This window comes from Dryobates pubescens, chromosome 5 (genome assembly GCF_014839835.1).
Source record: "Dryobates pubescens isolate bDryPub1 chromosome 5, bDryPub1.pri, whole genome shotgun sequence".
NCBI lineage: Eukaryota > Metazoa > Chordata > Aves > Piciformes > Picidae > Dryobates > Dryobates pubescens.
The window spans coordinates 46,249,383-46,267,961 of NC_071616.1; the positions used below are offsets into that span (position 1 = coordinate 46,249,383).

At 44.3% G+C, this 18,579-nt stretch overlaps 1 protein-coding gene across 1 annotated transcript in view; it reads right to left on the reverse strand.

The window, feature by feature from the left end:
* The window catches only part of FMN1 (formin 1), a 158,418-nt gene that overhangs the window by 63,937 nt on the left and 75,902 nt on the right, over positions 1-18,579 (reverse strand). Inside the window, exons 7-11 of the mRNA XM_009907850.2 lie at positions 16,649-16,710; positions 15,456-15,544; positions 6,843-6,972; positions 4,878-5,024; positions 382-441 (exon numbers count right to left, since the gene is read on the reverse strand). Coding sequence (XP_009906152.2) covers positions 382-441; positions 4,878-5,024; positions 6,843-6,972; positions 15,456-15,544; positions 16,649-16,710 — 488 coding nt within the window. The remainder of the gene's footprint in view (positions 1-381; positions 442-4,877; positions 5,025-6,842; positions 6,973-15,455; positions 15,545-16,648; positions 16,711-18,579) is intronic.

An 18,579-nucleotide genomic window follows, 5' to 3' on the forward strand; every position in this document is an offset into this window, starting at 1 on the left:
GTGTCCTTGCCTTCTGCCATGACAGGGAAATCTCACTTCTGTCTTCCACCGCTACCCCATCAGAACAAGATTTACAACGCTCCAGTACCCATGATGTAAGAAGGCAGGACTGGAGTGACCACCTGCCCAGCCTGCAGTCAGTGCCTGCTGTTAACTCAACACTTCAGGTGACGTTTCCCAACGTCTTGCCATGGGATCTACATCGAATTTTGGCCCTTTTGAGTTCCACAGCTCTTGTAAGAATGCAAAAGAAATGGATTTTGGGGTGGGTTTTTTTCCTGTCAGAGCTGCTGTGTTCAGATTTGTAAGAAGCTAACACAAAGCCTTTAACAACCTGCTGAAGGAATTCGCTGTTGGGAGAGGCAAAAAAGAGCATTTTACCTTATCACAGTGGCGGAGGTAATAGATGACGACGTAATCCACCAGGTTAATACCGTTATCCTGGGAAAAATAAAGAAGTTAATGTAAATGTGTGACATTGACACTGTTGCCAGAAAGATCTGCTATTATTATTGTCTGCTGCTGGCAAGAACAGGACTCAACAGCACCTTCAGCCCTACTGACCAAACAAAACATCAGTCTTTTGAAACACAGGCTTGAGACTACCCCCACAGGGCCTTCAGCTTATTTGGGTTCCAAACACCAGAAAAGGAAATCATAGGATCAGAGAATGGCCTCAGTTGGAAGGGACCTCAGGGAACATCTCCTCCAACCTCCCCACCATGCCCAGGGGCGCCTCTCAACTAGACTCAGCTGTTCAAGGTCTCGTCCAGCCTGGACTTGAACACCCCCAGGGAGGAGGCAGCCACAGCCAGAGTCTCAGCGCCCTCCTACTGAAGAACTTTTTCCTCAGCTGCAGTCTGACCCTGCTCTGCCTCAGCTTCAAACCATTCTCCCTTGCCCTGTCTCTAGACACCCTGATGAGATGTCCCCCTGCAGCCTTCCTGTACGATTCCTTCAGGTATTGGCAGACAGCCCTGGGAGAAGCTGTCTCTGTATCTCTTCTTGATAATACAAGGCAATGATGGAGAATAATATTAACCTGAATAGCAACATCAATTAATAACAATATTCTTTAGGATAATATTAACTAAACATTACAGTCACTTCAGCTGTATTAAGGTGAGCTGAATTGTTTGATTCCTCTTAGTCTCAATTCAGCTCTAAAAAGAGAGGCACAGAACTCTTGCTCCAAATAAAAAACAGACAGCACGGACCCCCCAAATCCATTTGATGCCCTGTTGCCATCTGACTTTCTCCTCACCTCCAGCCTAAACCTCCCCTGGCACAGCTTGAGTCTGTGTCCTCTTGTTCTGGGGCTGGTTGCCTGCCTGGGAGAAGAGACCAACCCCCAGCTGGCTACAACCTCCCTGCAGGGAGTTGGAGAGAGCAAGAAGGTCTTCCCTGAGCCTCCTCTTCTCCAGGCTAAGCAACCCCAGCTCCCTCAGCTTCTCTTTGCAGGGCTTGTGTCCTCACAGGAGAGGAGCTCCAGCCCTCTAATCATCCTCATGGCCCTTCATCAAGACTTTTAATCCTCACTTTGTAGAACCCCCATTTCTGCATACAACCCCTGTACTCAGCCTCATTTTATTTTGCTCCATGGCAGTGGGTCAGCAGAGACCAGATGAACCGAAGGGAAAGCCACACATGACAGGGTAGTGTTGTTTCAACAACAGCAAAGAACCATCATGTAGGGAATTATATCTGGAATGCCTTTGAAGGGTTTTTGGGGGGGGGCTGTGTTTTCATATTCTGTATTGACAGGTACCAGGACAAATATTTGTATGTGAACAATGTCTGACTTCCTGCACGGAGCTGCCTCGCCTGCATGTGAGCCTGCAGCAGATTATATTTGATTAATATCATACACCAGAAAAATTCCAAACTAAGCAAGTCAGGGCTGTCATGCAGACAAAGCCACTCTGCTTTTAGAGCAGTCTTTAGAAGACACTACTGGCAGGCCATAGGGCAGAAAAGGACCTGAGGTGACTCACGAACATTTGATTGCCCTTTCAGAGGAAAAACACCCACCCACCCAGACAAAAAAGGCTTTTATTCTATTTGCCATATCCCACACTATCAAACTTACTACTCTGGCTTAAAGAGCACCTAGAGAGGACAAAATACAATAGATCTGGAAGTGGTGAGCTACTTTCTTTTTTTGGTAAAAAAAATATTGCTATGAAGGAATTTTCCAGGTTCATGTGACAAGAAATGATTTCTGTTGTGAAATAAGAGACATTTAACATTGACTTTTTACCCTTAGCTCCTGAAACGCAGAGCACCTAGACATAACAGTACTTGCTATTGCTTGCTGGCAATGCCCAGAAAGGGAATAACAGGACACAGAAAGATATTTTCAGTGTTCAAATAACCAAGATCCTGCATTCTTCTTCCTAGCAAATAGAGACACCAATTCCCTCAGAGGCTCCCCTCGGAGCAGCTGGCCCCTTGGAGCTTTTATGCATTTTGGAGACCAGTCTGAAAGAATAATAATTATTTTTTTTGGCTACCAGGAAACCATAAATAGTGTAATTTTTTAGCTTGTTTTGCTAAGGAGCGAGTCTTCTGCAATTATACTGTACATCTGTCAGTCCCTTTCATAACTCACAGCATTTGGAACAAGCTGGCTAAATGCAGCCAAACTGGAAAGTCCCAGAGATAATGAAATGCTTACAAGTTTATGGTTAGATAGAGGAATGAGGCTGAAATTAGTTCTTCTGCTGAAAAAGTCAGGCTCAGCTCAGTTGGTTTACATTCTTCTTCATGGCAGCTGGCCAGCCAGGGAACACCTGAGCACTGGGAAGCTTGGCCTGCTTCTAATTTAGCTGCAGCTTGTGCTGTGTCTTGTCCATGGGGTAGGACAGGAAGAAAAATGGTCATAGGAAACAGCGAAACCATTGCAGTGAAGAGGAAAGTAAGAATTAGAATCAGAGAATCTTTTAGGTTGGAAAAGATCTTTAAGACCTTTGAGTCCAGCCATTAACCTAGTGGAGCCCAGCCCAGCACTAAACCATGTTCCTAAGCACCACTACATGTCTTTTAAACACCACCAGGGGTGGTGACTCAACCACTTCCCTGGGCAGCTTGTTCCAGTGCCTCACTACCCCTGTGGTGAAGAGATTTTTCTTCATCATAGAATCACCTGGGAAGGGATCTCTAAAGGTCATCTAGTCCAATACCCAACCTAAACCTCCCATGGCATAGCTTGAGGCCTTTTGCTCTTCTCCCAGCTAGGCAGTTGTAAAGAGTGCTAACGTCACCTCTCAGCCCCCTCTTCTCCAGGGTAAACAACTCCAGTTGCCTCAGCTGCTTCTCCTGGGACTTGTGCTCTAGACCCTTCACCAGCTTCACCACTCTTTGGACACGCTCCATCACCTCAGTGTCTTTAGGAGACAAAGTCTCAAACCCATTGGCAAAACTTTCACTGCTACAGCTCCCCAGGGAACAACTAACTGAACGTGGTTTTACACTTTGTCAATGAGGGCATTCATGAGGAAAACACTCCCCGGACACACTGCTTGCTTGACATTGCCTTCTCACAAATGCATTTCTGTCTACACAGAGGCTTAAAATCTACCTTTCTTGGAGTTTAAAATCTACATTTCTTGCAGTTTAAAACCTACCTTTCTTGCAGCTTAAAACATACCTTTCCTACAGTTTAAAATCTACCTAAGAGTTCGAAATCTACCTTTCTTGCAGCTTAAAATCCACCTTTCCTACAGTTTAAAATCTACCTTTTTAGAGTTTAAAACCTTTCTTAGAGCTTAAAACCTACCTTTCTTGCAGCTTAAAATATACCTTTAATACAGTTTAAAATCTACCATTCTTGTAGTTTAAAATCCACCTTAGAGTTTAAAACCTACCTTTCTTAGACCTTAAAACCTACCTTTCTTGCAGCTTAAAATCTACCTAAGAGTTTAAAATCTACCATTCTTGCAGTTTAAAATCCATCTTTCTTAGAGTTTAAAATCTACCTTTCTTGCAGCTTAAAACCTACCTTTCTTGCAGCTTAAAACCTACCTTTCTTGCAGCTTAAAACCTACCTTTCCTGCAGCTTAAAACCCACCTTTCCTACAGTTAAAAATCCACCTTCCCTATAGTTTAAAATCTACCTTTCTATACAGGCGAAAATCTACCTTTCCTGCAGTTTAAAATCTGCTACTTTTCCTACAGTTCAAGGCAGCACTTCATGCAGGAAAAGATGAAGAACAGAAAATATCTGCTGTTCACTGCTGCTTTGTATTATCCATGTGGTGTGCAGCTTTGGCAAAGAAGGACTTGGAGCAGTGTTTCCATTGCCCCACTGAAATAAGGAACACAGTAACCTCATCTCAAAAAGTGTCCAGGGTTTGAGCTCCCTACCTTACCCTTTAGGTCCTTTCTGTGGAATTCCTGAGTGTGGATGCTGCAGTGAACCTCTACTGATTTTTGCTTTCAAACCTGATTTTCAAAAGGTTTTTACTCACACAGACCAAGGGGGAAAAAACAAACAGGGAAAATTACTGGAGAAGAGCTCAGCAGGCAGTGCTCTCTCCATTCTCTTTACTGTAATTAAGTTTCTAAGTTGTAAAAGAGCCACACAGAGGATCTTAGATAAAATATAAATGCTGGTGGGATGGAAAACACTTAAATGAAATATATATCCTGGTGGGAATAGGAATAGGACTGATAGGAGATCAGGGGAATATGCATGAGTGCAGGAGAAGGAGGGAAGGAGCTGAGAGAAGAAAGCAAGACTATGGTACAAACTGCGTTGTCCTTTCAAGCAAGAATGGTTAAGAAATAAGAGAATGTTCTTTTTGGACAGACAGAACAAAAAAGAAGACCACTTGAGAAAACAACACCAACATCTTTAATGAAAAAGAAGTACTTACTCTGCTTTTGACATCCTTCAGTTTGGGGAGGATCTCCAAACCAAACCCATCAGCTTGACCCCGGGTCCTGTTTCCACCATTCATGTAGTTTCCAAAAGCCAGAATCAGTCCTAAAATTTCCTTTACACTTGCCATGTTCAGCAGAGCCTGCAAAATGGACACCAGCCTCTAACTGTCATTTGCACAAAACACTCTAATGGCTCACAGAAGAAAAAAAGTTGTGTTGTTTAGATTTTATTTCATGTTGGCTAAAAGTTTTGTTTCTCGTGGTTTATGACCCCTCCAGAGAAACTGCTCCAATAATAAAACTGGTGCCTAAGATGCCACATTTAGCTTCATCCACACAAAGCCAATTGAATGGCATCATAGAATCATGGAATTGTCTGGGTTGGAAGGGACCTCCAAAGCTCATCAGTCCAAACCCCTCTGCAGACAGCAGGGACATCCTCCACTAGAGCAGGTGGCCCAGAGCCCTGTCTCATACTAGGTAGATGACAAAAAGATTCATGGTGGTTTAGGTAGTCAGGAGGTCCTGGGTGATAGGTTGGACTTGATGATCTCTGAGGTCTTTTCCAACCTTATTGATTCTATGATTCTATGGAAGGAAATCTTCCAAACATTCTTAGTAACCTTTAAGACTCTTACAGAGGAGGTGGTTTACCATGAGCTTGCATAATGCACAGTCAATGTTAGACTTGGACTCAGCCAGCTTCTCACTGGGCCAGGGGCACTGGAAATTCCCATTTCCAGATCCACACTTAAAGTAGATGTATCAGGCATAGGGACTGAATTGCTGTGCCTCCAAAGAGGAATCTAGAAACACAGTTGTCAAGTAATCAATGATTCGAATTTCTATACACAGGCATCTGTCTTGTCAATCAAGAATCTGAGGCCATGAGCCCAATTACTAACTTTCATAGAATCACAGAATGGTCTGGGTTAGAAGGGACCTTCAAAGGTCATCCAGTCCAACACCCTCTGCAGTCAGCGGGGACAGCCTCCACTAGATCAGGTTGCCCAGGGCCCTGTTGAGCCTCACCTTCAGTATCTCCAGGGATGGGGCCCCAACCACCTCTGTAGGCAACCTGTTCCAGTGTTGCACCACCCCCATGGTAAAAACCTGTCCCTGACATCCAACTTTGTAGCCTTGTACTACACATGGGATAAATCAACTGCAGTGTGAGCTCCTCAGAAGTAAACTACACCACTTTTCCTATCATACCAACCTGATTCCTTATTTGTATCTCCTTTGGAAGGGAAGCACTAAGTACCTCTTTTTAATTGCTTGAATATGCAAGAAATCCAAAGGGGTAGAGCATGGGTACTTGGGGGCAGCAAAGCTAACCTAAACTAAACAAAAACCAATTAAAATGAAATACTGTCCTGGCTAGGATGTGACCTTTAGGTCACTCCTTTTCTTTTCATTCTTAGCTCTTTCTACTTTTCATGTAGGCTGGAGAGAGGTCTTGAGCACAAGCCCTATGAGGAGAGGCTGAGGGAGCTGGGGGTGTTTAGCCTGGAGAAGAGGAGGCTCAGAGGAGACCTTATTGCTGTCTACAACTACCTGAAGGGAGGCTGTAGCCAGGTGGGGGTTGGTCTCCTCTCCCAGGCACCCAGCACCAGAACAAGAGGACAGAGTCTCAAGCTGTGCCAGGGGAGGTTTAGGCTGGAGGTGAGGAGAAAGTTCCTCCCAGCAAGAGAGACTGGCCATTGGAATGTGCTGCCCAGGGAGGTGGTGGAGTCACCATCCCTGGAGATCTTCAAGAAAAGCCCAGATGAGGCAATGAGTGCCATGGTCTAGTTGATTGGATTGCCCTAGCTGGGTGATAGGTTGGAACTGGATGATCTTGGAGGTCTCTTCTGGCCTGGCTGGTTCTATGATTCTATGATCATTAAAAAAAGCCCAGGAGCATGGCTATTCTAAAAGCTCCTTCTGTTTTCCTTCAGGCTTCCCTGAGGCCTCACCTTGGAGACGCGCGTTATGATATCGACTTTGCGGCGCACCGATGTGATCCCTTCAGAGAACACCGACTGGAAGATGATGCACTGAGCTCGTTCTGTGAAGTTTGGGATCTGAGATAACTCATACAAAAATCTGAGGGGAACAACAACAACAACAACAGAAAAAGAAGTGTTAATGGAACTTTACATTTCTTACTGCGGGGGCCACAAGGCAGAGACCCTGCAGACAACACAGCCTTCCCTGCTGGGAATCCAATGGTTAATAATTGTCACATTCTTTATGCTCAGAGCATTAAGAAATCCTGTTAATATCATGAAAAAGGAAAGACATTGTTACCACATGGATCCATTAAACCCATTGTAACAGCTGCTCCATAATAAATAAAAGGATCAGAAATCCAGATCACAATCAAAAAGAAAAAGAGCAACATTTTAGAAAAGGATGAAACAAAAGAGACAAGTAAAGAAAAAAGTGGGGGGAAAAAACAAGAAGAAGAAAAAAAAGAAAAAGAAAAAGAGAAAAAAAAAGAAAAAGGAAAAGGAAAAGAAAAAGAAAAAGAAAAAGAAAAAAGAAAAAAGAAAAAAGAAAAAAGAAAAAAGAAAAGAAAAAGAAAAAGAAAAAGAAAAAGAAAAAGAAAAAGAAAAAGAAAAAGAAAAAGAAAAAGAAAAAGAAAAAGAAAAAAGAAAAAAGAAAAAAGAAAAAAGAAAAAGAAAAAGAAAAAGAAAAAGAAAAAGAAAAAGAAAAAGAAAAAGAAAAAGAAAAAAGAAAAAAGAAAAAGAAAAAGAAAAAGAAAAAGAAAAAGAAAAAGAAAAATAAAAAGAAAAAGAAAAAGAAAAAGAAAAAGAAAAGAAAAAGAAAAAGAAAAAGAAAAAGAAAAAGAAAAAGAAAAAGAAAAAGAAAAAGAAAAAGAAAAAGAAAAAGAAAAAGAAAAATAAAAAGAGAAAAAGAAAAAGAAAAAGAAAAAGAAAAAGAAAAAGAAAAAAAGAAAAAGAAAAAAAGAAAAAGAAGGAAAGAAAAAGCAAAAAGGAAAGAAAAGAAAAAGAAAGAGAAAAAGAAAAAGAGAAAGAGAAAAAGAAAAAGAAAAGGAAAAAAGAAAAAGAAAAGGAAAAAAGAAAAAGAAAAGGAAAAAAGAAAAAGAAAAAGAAAAAGAAAAAGAAAAAGAAAAAGAAAAAGAAAAAGAAAAAGAAAAAGAAAAAGAAAAAGAAAAAGAAAAAGAAAAAGAAGAAGAAGAAGAAAAAGAAGAAGAAGAAAAAGAAAAAGAAGAAAAAGAAAAAGAAAAAAAGAAAAAAGAAAAAAGAAAAAGAGAAAGAAAGAGAAAGAGAAAAAGAAAAGGAAAAAGAAAGGGGAAAAAAGAAAGAAAAAAGAAAAATGTAAAGAAAGAACGAAAAGAAAAAGAAATAAAAAGAAAGAAAAGGAAAAAAAAAACAAACGGAGAAAAAGAGAAAGAGAAAGCAAAAGCAAGGGGCAGGGCTCCAGAGCCGCTGCCCAGTTACTGCTCTCACTCGTGTTTAGGCTTCCTTCAAGCAGGTGCCCAAGTCTCTGTATTCCTGCGAGGTTGTTTCCGTCTGCAGAACGCCTGCCAAGAAGTTTCTTCTGAGGCTCAGCCTCAGCCGGCTTTCCCCGACCTGCGCCACGCTTCCCTCTGCCCAGCAGCACCTCCCCTGGCCATGCACCTGGGCTCGGAAGCACTTGCAGGGTGCACCTCCAGCCCTCGCTCGGCAAAGTACCCACTCCCGATCTGCTCTCAGACACAGGCTTTGCTCATCAGCCTGCTCCAGCTTTCTTCCTTTAACTCTTCGGTAAAGACAAATAAACAGAGGCAGAGCCACCAGCTCCACTTGGGGTATCACAAACTGCAGGCACCCCAGAGGCACGAGCGGCGCCTCCCTGCTCCCCGATTCGGTGTCAGAGCTTGGCGAAGCCACACAAGAAGCCCTGTGCAATTTCTTACAGTAATAGGATTCTGCATCGCTTGCTTTGTGGCCTGGGGGTCTAGGATTTAGGTTGTCGGTGGGAGGATTTCAGGGCTAGAGATGCCTTCCTGAAATCCAGAAGCAAGCTGCCTTGTGCTCCAATGCTGCCTTAGACCCATTCTCCTCATCACCTCTATACAGATATATCCTCCTTAAAGCACCTCCCTATAGATATATCCTCCTTAAAGCACCTCCCTATAGATACATCCTCCTTAAAGCACCTCCCTATAGATATATCCTCCTTAAAGTACCTCCCTATAGATACATCCTCCTTAAAGCACCTCCCTATAGATATATCCTCCTTAAAGCGCCTCCCTATAGGTAGAATAGAATAGAATAGAATAGAATAGAATTAACCAGGTTGGAATATCCTCCTTAAAGCACATCTCTATAGATATATCCTCCTTAAAGCACCTCTCTACAGACACATCCTCCTTAATGCACCTCTCTATAGACATATCCTCCTTAAAGCACCTCTCTACAGACATATCCTCCTTAATGCACCTCTCTATAGACATATCCTCCTTAAAGCACCTCTCTAAATACTCCTTAGAGCACCTCTCTAGAGACACAACCTCCTCAAAGCACCTCTCTACAGACATATCCTCCTTAAAGCACCTCTCTATAGATATATCCTCCTTAAAGCACCTCTCTATAGACATATCCTCCTTAAAGCACCTCTCTACAGACATATCCTCCTTAAAGCACCTCTCTACAGACATATCCTCCTCAAAGCACCTCTCTAGAGACACAACCTCCTCAAAGCACCTCTCTATAGATATATCCTCCTTAAAGCACCTCTCTACAGACATATCCTCCTCAAAGCACCTCTCTATAGATATATCCTCCTTAAAGCACCTCTCTACAGACATATCCTCCTCAAAGCACCTCTCTAGAGACACAACCTCCTCAAAGCACCTCTCTATAGATATATCCTCCTTAAAGCACCTCTCTACAGACATATCCTCCTTAATGCACCTCTCTATAGACATATCCTCCTTAAAGCACCTCTCTAAATACTCCTTAGAGCACCTCTCTAGAGACACAACCTCCTCAAAGCACCTCTCTACAGACATATCCTCCTTAAAGCACCTCTCTATAGATATATCCTCCTTAAAGCACCTCTCTATAGACATATCCTCCTTAAAGCACCTCTCTACAGACATATCCTCCTTAATGCACCTCTCTATAGACATATCCTCCTCAAAGCACCTCTCTAGAGACATATCCTCCCTTTTTCTCCCTCACTGGCTTGTTGTGAACCACTATGAGCTGGGATTCCTATGAAGTGTATTTTAATTATTTCAGACACCACATCTGATTTCTCCAAACTACTTTTTCCTTGTAATAAACACTTCCAATTTGCTTTATGAACATCTCATGCAGGCAATGCTGTATGAGCACATGATGACTGCCTAAAAATCAGCAAAATCCACCTGTGGTTGCTGTGAAATTTTAATTGGAATATAATTTTTTTTCCCTTCTTTTTCTTGCTTGCATGATGTAAAAGTCTATTGTGAGAGAAGGATTGGGGGAGGGGGGGAGGTTGGTGCTGGCTTGGCTCTCACACTAAAGCAGTGGGACAAAAAAGAAATGCCAAGCTGGTGTTAATAAAAATGCTTCCTATTGGGAATGAATGGTATTGCCAGGAAAAAAAGACAACAAAACCCAACCAAAAGAGGATACTTTGCACTTTGTGTGAGAGGAACAAAAGAGAGAAAAGCTCAAATTGCTTCAGTGAAGTACTAAAATCCATACATATTGGCAGCTGGAACTTCAAAAAGCCAAATGAGATCTATCCTTGCCTTGAGAAGGGAAACATCTCCTACACTGCTGGCCATGGGAATCACAGAATTGTCAGGGTTGGAAGGGACCTCAAGGATCAGCCAGTTAGGATAGGATAGGATAGGATAGGATAGGATAGGATAGGATAGAATTAGGATAGGATAGGATAGGATAGGATAGAATTAGGATAGGATAGGATAGAATAGGATAGGATAGGATAGGATAGGATAGGATAGGATAGGATAGGATAGAATTAGGATAGGATAGGATAGGATAGGATAGGATAGGATAGGATAGGATAGGATAGGATAGGATAGGATAGGATAGGATAGGATAGGATAGGATAGGATAGGATAGAATAAACCAGTCTGGAAGAGACCTTCAAGATCATCGTGTCCAACCCATCAACCAATCCAACACCGCCCAAACAACTAACCCACGGCACCAAGCACCCCATCAAGTCTCCTCCTGAACACCTTCAATGATGGCAACTCCACCACCTCCCCAGGCAGCCCATTCCAATGGGCAATCACTCTCTCTGTATAGAACTTCTTCCTAACGTCCAACCTAAACCTCCCCTGGCACAGCCTGAGACTGTGTCCTCTTGTTCTGGTGCTGGGTGCCTGGGAGAAGAGACCAACCCCCACCTGGCTACAACCTTCCTTCAGGTAGCTGTAGAGAGCAAGAAGGTCTCCCCTGAGTCTCCTCTTCCCCAGGCTAAGCAACCCCAGCTCCCTCAGCCTCTCCTCACAGGGCTGTGTTCCAAACCCCCCAGTCCTATCCCTCCCTGACACCCTCAAAAGTCCCTCCCCAGCTTTCTTGTAGCCTCCTTCAGACACTGGGAGGCCACAATTAGGTCTCCTCAGAGCCTTCTCTTCTGCAAACTGAACAACCCCAACTCTCTCAGCCCATCCTGCTAGGAGAGGTGCTCCACTGCAGGCTCATGGCCATCCTGTTGTCCATCAGGACTCCCAGGTCCCATTCCCTAGAGCAGTTCTCCAACAGTTGAGCCCCCAGCCTGTACTGATGCCTGGGTTTGTTCTTCCCCAGATGCAGTACTTTACCCTTGCCCATCCTGGATGTCATCGGATCTCTCCCTTCCCAGCTTTCCAGCCTCTCTAGGTCACACTGGGTGGCAGCACAGCCTTCTGGTGGGTCAGCCACTCCTCCCTGTTTCCTATCATCAGCAAACTTGCTGAGGGTCTGCTCAATCCCCTCATCCAGATCACTGATAAGATACTGAGAAGGGCTGGACACAGTGCCAACCCCTGGAGGACTGCCCCCCTGACCACAGCTCTCTGGGCCCTTGTCCTTCAGCCAGCTCCCAATTCATCTCTGCCCAATCATCCAACCTGCCCTTCTTAACTTTGGCTGTGAGAATGCCGTGGGAGGATGTCAAAATCCTTGCTGAAGTGAAGGCAGAGCACATCCCCTGCCCTCCCCATGTCTAGCCATCTAGTTCTGCCATCAGCAAAGTCTGTCAGATTGGGCTGCCATGACTTCCCCTGGCTGAATCCATGCTGAGTACTCCTGATAAGCCTCTGGTTTTCTTCACCAACAACCAAACCAGCAGAGCTCAGTGCCATATTTTGTGACTATTTCCTTCCCTGGTATTTCTTTCCCAGTAGAGAGGACTTCACAGAGATTATGTTACAGTGAAAAGGGTCTTCTTGGAAACCAGCTAAAGCTTCTGCATCCTGCTAGCAAAGCCCCAAACTGTGGCCAGTTGTGGGCATAAACTTTTGATCATGTTAATGAACATTAGCTTTTTAACAGCTTATTAGCACAAAGCATGGTTTAGGGAGGTACTGTCACATTGCTGCCATACTTCCAGTTTGTGCCAACACCCAGCACATTTAGTATGCCAGCAAGACAAATCCAAATCCCACATGCAGGAGAGCAGGAGTGATACAGCTAAAGCTTTCTGTTTGCCTGGCAATCCAGGCACTTAAAAAGGGGAAAGGTTTCCCTTAGACTTCATGCTCCAGAACCCAGATCAATGGTTCCACTGTATGAATGTCCACTGCTGTTACCTGCAACCAGCTGATAGTTCAGTTTGCATTTTTAGAATCACTAAGGCTGGAGAAGACCTTTGAGATCATCCAGTGCAACCCTAACCCAACAGCCATGACCACTGAACCATGTCCTGAAGCACCACATCTGCAGCTTCTTGGACACCTCCAGGGATGGTGACTCCACCACCTCCCTGAGCAGCCTCTTCCAACCACTCTATCAAAGAAGTTTTTCCTAATGTCCAACCTAAACCTCCCCTGGCACAACTCCAACCCATTCCTCTCGTCCTATTGCTGGTTACATGGGAGAAGAGACCAACCCCAGCCTCACTCCAACCTCTTTTGAGGTAGCTGTGGAGAGCAGTAAGATCTCCCCTCAGCCTCTTCTCCAGACTAACCAAGCCCAGCTCCCTCAGCTGCTCCTTGTATGATGCCCTCCAAACCCCTCCCCAGCCTTGCTGCTCTTCTCTGGACAACCTCCAGCACCTCAATGTCTTTCATGTGGTGCCCAGAACTGAACCCAGCACTCAAGCTGTGGCCTCACCAGGGGCACAATCACTGCCCTGCAGGAGCAGAAATCACTTCTGATCCTCACTGAAGAGAAATGAGGCTTGTGCCCTGTGGCAAACCTTTGAATCACACATACAAATTTAGCACCTTTCTCTTTTCAACCTGTAGTGCAGGGCCAATAAACCTCCAGTTCTGCAGTCAGGTGGACTTAGAGGGTGCCTTAGACAACAAAACCAGAAGCACCTGAGCTGCTGAGCTTTCAGAAGGGACATGTGGAAGGTCCAACAAAAGTTTACATAAGAACATGGTCACCAGACTGTTTCCCCCTTAAGGCCCCAGTTTACAAAGCTGGTTTTCTTAACCTATACAGTTAAATAATAGGATAAAAATGGAGTAATTAAGACTTGCAGAAAGAATACAAAGAGTAATAATTGATACAGAGCAGCTCTTGTCTCTGCCAGCCTAATTCATCCTGACTGATCAGGCCTTATTTAGAGTTCTTTACTTCTAATTGTGGAACAATGACAGCATAAATCCAGCTTTGTGTCTAATGAAGATCAACCTCTCTCCACCATAATTAACAGAAACAGACAACCTTTTATGACAGTAGAGCTCCACAAGATTCACAACCTCCAGAACACAAACCACATTAATATTTATTTCACTCAACAGATCAGCAAAGATTCAAGCTCTGGAAAACATCAGCCACTCACACAATGTATTTTTATGCCCCAAGCCAAGGCACTATGGCCATGGGATGCAAGAACAAGCTAGGATCTACACTTGATGGATAGTTGTCTCTTAAGCCTGACTCAAGAATGATAAGGCACTCTTGAAGAGTGATAGCCTGCTCTCCCAGCATTAACCTCTTCCCCAGTGGACAGTCACAAATGAGTGCTCAGCTGCTTGGGTTAGGAGAAAGAGAAAACCAATTCTGCTCTTCATCACTGACATTTTAATGGGGAAGGAAAAGGTATGGAAATGGAATGCTTCTGACATCAACCACTCACATACTCTACCTGCTGGGCCCCTCAGCTCAAGAAGGACCTCAGAGAACTGCCTGAAAGGGTCCAGCATGGAACCACAAAGATGATTAGGGGAGTGGAAGATCTTCCTCATGAGGAGAGCCTGAGGGCGCTGAGGGCTCTGGAGCTTGGAGAGGAGGAGCCTGAGAGGTGACCTCCTTGCTGGTGCTAAAGCTGTGCAGGGTGAGTGCCCAGAGGCTGGAGCCAGGCTCTGCTGGGGGATGCCCAATGCCAGCACCAGGGGCAGTGGTGGAAGCTGAGGCAGAGGAAGTTCCATGGAAACAGGAGGAAAAAAAATGTTCCCTGTGAGGGTGCCAGAGCCCTGAACAGGCTGCCCAGGGGGGTTGTGGAGTCTCCCTCTCTGGAGATATTCAAAACCTGCCTGGTTTGTTCCTGTGTGATCTGCTCCAGGTGACCCTGCTCTGGCTGGGGGGTTGGATGGGATGAGATTTCAAGGTCCCTTCCAGCCCCTGTGGGCTGTGATTCTGTGATACCTGCTCCTTCAGTTCTTCCTCCCTCTATCCTTAATGGAAGGAAAAAGGGAATGGAAATGTAATGCTTCTGACATCAACCAATCACATACTGTCTCTGCTGCTTCAGTTCTTCCTCCCTCTACCCTTTCCTGTGCCACAGACAGCAGAAAAGACAAAAAACAGTCAAGAGGGAAAAGGAAACAAGTTGGCAGAGAGGCCTCAGGGCAGTAAAGTTCACTGTGAGTAGAAGAGGAGAATGGAAGTGCAAAGGGAACAGCAGCAAAGTAGCAGAAGACAAATACCACTGGTAGGCCAAAATCTGAAACCAAATGTATGCCCTAGCATAAAATGCAAAGTTATCCTTCTGCTTATGGATTCCTGTGGGTTTGACATTGGTCTAAGGTTTATTGCAACAGAAGGAGCAACCCTTTTTCACCCTAACAACTGTCCCAGGAGATGAACTGTGGGATCAGCCCTGTAGGTCCTCAGTCAGCATGACCAGAGTGAATCTTTGTCACAGGACTCATCAAAACCCTCTGTGTGGCTCTTTCAAATAATGAACAGCCCCAAATCAGTCTGGCCCTGCTTTATAACACATTCACTTAGCCCTAAGACCCCCAAGAGAAGAAAAAGAATGTGAAAAGTGGGACCAAAACATTTCCTGATCGAAGGCTCTGGTGGTCCAAGCTGACATAGCAAAATCTGTCATGTCTGACAAAGGTTAAGTGACAAACGGGGGGAAAAATTGCTTATTAGCTACCACAAATGAAGTATCAGGTTCTGGTTTAACATATCAGTAAATACAATGATCAAAACCCAGCAACAACATCATCTTACTGTTCTGGCTTATCCAGTAGCTTCAGTTCCTCCTCTTTTGAAGTCTGATAATACTGCTTGATTTTCTCCAGTTCATCCTTTTGTGCTCTCTGAGGGAGTAATTAGTAACTAATTAGTAACAAATAAATGAATTACCAATTTACCTCTCTTGCTGCAGGTAACAATACTATTCTCTTTTTTTAAGAGTTGAGGCATAAAGATCTGTGATAATAAATTGGCCTTGATGGCCACAAAGAAGAGCATCCTTGTAGAGCACAGGATACTTTAGAATCACAGAATGGCCCAGGCCAGAAGGGACCTCCAAAGGTCATCTTCACACAGCTTACATCAGAGAGGTAGCTCTGACACCTCTACAGCCAGCATCAGGGTCACACAGTTCATCAATGCTCCATACTTAGATTACAGAGCAACTTGGGTAAGGACAGCAATGCCCCAGCCTGAGTTCACTGCTTTAGCCCCCTACAGCTTGAGTGAGAAGAGTCAGCACTGCAGCACAGAACTGGCCATAAGCCTGGAGTGTATTTGTAGGGCAGTTCAGGTAAGCACACTGGTAGACAGAATGCCTCTGATTCCATTTCAACCTGATTCCAAAGGCACTCCACTGGTTCACATTTGTGATAATTAAGAACAAAGCCAGCAAAAGAAATGAGGGTAATGAGTCATTTTTTTATGTTACTTGTTTTGCTACTGTGCTGGAAGGTGCCCAGGGAAGGGCCACGAGGAGGAGCAGAGGGCTGGAGCTGCTCCCCTATGGAGACAGACTGAGAGAGTTGGGGTTGTTGGGTCTGGAGAAGAGAAGGCTCTGAGGAGACCTAATTGTGGCCTTCCAGTGTCTGAAGGGGGCTCCAAGAAAGCTGGGGAGGGACTTTTGAGGGTGTCAGGGAGGGATAGGACTGGGGGGAATGGATCTGAGCTAGAGGAGGGGAGATTTAGATTAGACTTTAGGAAGAAGTTGCTCCCCGTGAGGGTGATGAGAGCCTGGCACAGGCTGCCCAGGGAGGTGGTGGAGGCCTCATGCCTGGAGGTTTCTGCAGCCAGGCTGGATGTGGCTGTGAGCAACCTGCTGTAGTGTGAGGTGTCCCTGCCCTAAAGACTCTTTCTGTTATCTAAAATGACAACATACAATAAAACTTTACTTATTCTGTGTCGAAAAGACTGCGGTGGCTACCCACAGCTCTCCCCAGCTTACTTACATTTTCATACAGTGCTTCCAGTGTTTCCAGATCTACTATGGAGTCATCAACACAGAGGATAGCTGTAGAGAAGAAACCACAAATTAGATGCTAGAAGAGTTGGATTCTGCTTGCTGACAAATGGCCTAAAGAGATCTGCCCTAGCTAAAGAACATATTTGTATCCAGCTAATATTTAAGTATGTTCAGAATTCTACTTTTGTTCTGACTTCAAGTCACAGGACTCCTAGAAGAGCTTCATAGAAACTCTGTCTCTGGAGAGTGGAGTTTTGACTTTTCCTCTCCAGCACACTCAGCTGACAAAAAACTCAACACCCTGCCAGGTGCTCAGCTGATGGCACATCTGACCAGGAAGGAGAGCAGTTGATATCAGACAACGATCAGCGCAGATGTCATGGCTGCTTCGAAAGCTGGATAGCAAGGGGCTGAAAATGAGAGTATTTAGGTCTCCCTGTGTGCAGGAGAGATCATGGAGACAAGACAACAGGGAGATCTGTTTGTCTTGGGAAGCAGACAGGTAGACAGACTTGCAAGATGTGCAAGTTGCAAACTGAGGAGCACAAAAGGCTGTGCTGCAGCTTTTCAAGGTACCTTCACAGAGCAGCTCACACATGAGTTAGCTTTTAGCCACTAGAGAGCCACCCCCCTGACCAATCCCAGGGAAACGCTTTGAACTTTCACACAGACACCTAAAGCACACTCTTCAGTGATTAATTAGGCCTCATTAGCCAGCAAGAAAAGCCTCACATTGCTTCCTATCTCAGTTACAAACGTTGCTACATGTGGAATGCATGGCATGAGGTGTTTGCAGCCTTGGCAAGTCTCACTGCAGCTTAGGCAGCGTATGGGGACTCTGAAAAGGAAACAGGATTGGTTCACAGAGCTTTCTGATGCTCTCTGGTCTTGAGTTCCAGCAATCTACAAAATGCACAAGGGAACAGAGTGGTTAATTTTTCCAAACCAAGCCTTTCATCAAGATTCATAATGGCACTGGGCACAATTCCTGAACTCCTGACTCGTGTTTAAATGTCACCGGCCACATTAATCCCCAAGAGAATCAATCTTGAGGCCTCCCCCAGTTCCCCCCATAGGCAGTGACTCATCATCAGCCAGGACCTGATAACTTTTAATTTCAACTGTATTACATTTCTTCAAAGGAAACTTAACTGCTTGGGCATTCAGAAGAGTTTAAAAGCCCTGGCTGCATTTGCAACCCATGTCTGAAAGGGGCAAGGCACACATCTTTAAATAATTATTTAAAAGTAATAAGCTCTCGCCTGCTCTTCCACCTACCCCATGATTTTACACGCTGAAATTTACCAGCAGGCTAGTAAATTTTCTCTCTGGCAGGCCAATTAATTTTATAAAAAGGCCCAATGACATTTAGAATGCTTTAACATTTTGCCTGTCAGTTATGATCCCATCTGTCGATGCTACGTCTCGGTTTGAAGCAAAGGGTTCTCCAGAAGAAGGTGGTGTCAGTGGGGGAAAACCACACCAGTACCTCCAACTAGATGTTGTCCTGTCAGAAAGAGTCAAGAACAGCCCAAGAATGTAGCTGAACACAAAACTTGGAGCAACTGAGCTTGAAAAAAAGAAAAAGTTTTGTTCAAAGAAAACTCCTGAGGGATTGAATCTGTGAGGTCCTACGTTGGCTCCTGCAAGACCCTGCCAGGAGTTGCATTTTCTTCTGTATTATCCAAGGGATAACCTAAGAGACTGGAATAGCTGCTGGAAAATGGGTTTCACATTCCAACAGATTTACTTATGAAGATTTTAAAATACACATAGTGAGTTAAAAAACTTCCCCTTGTGCTTTCACTTGCATCCTGTTCTGCACGACTCCAAAATCTGCTTCGGAGGAGAAATGGATTTGCCCATTACTGGAGGCGGCTGGAATGCACACTAGCAATGCAAACCACACAACCAACA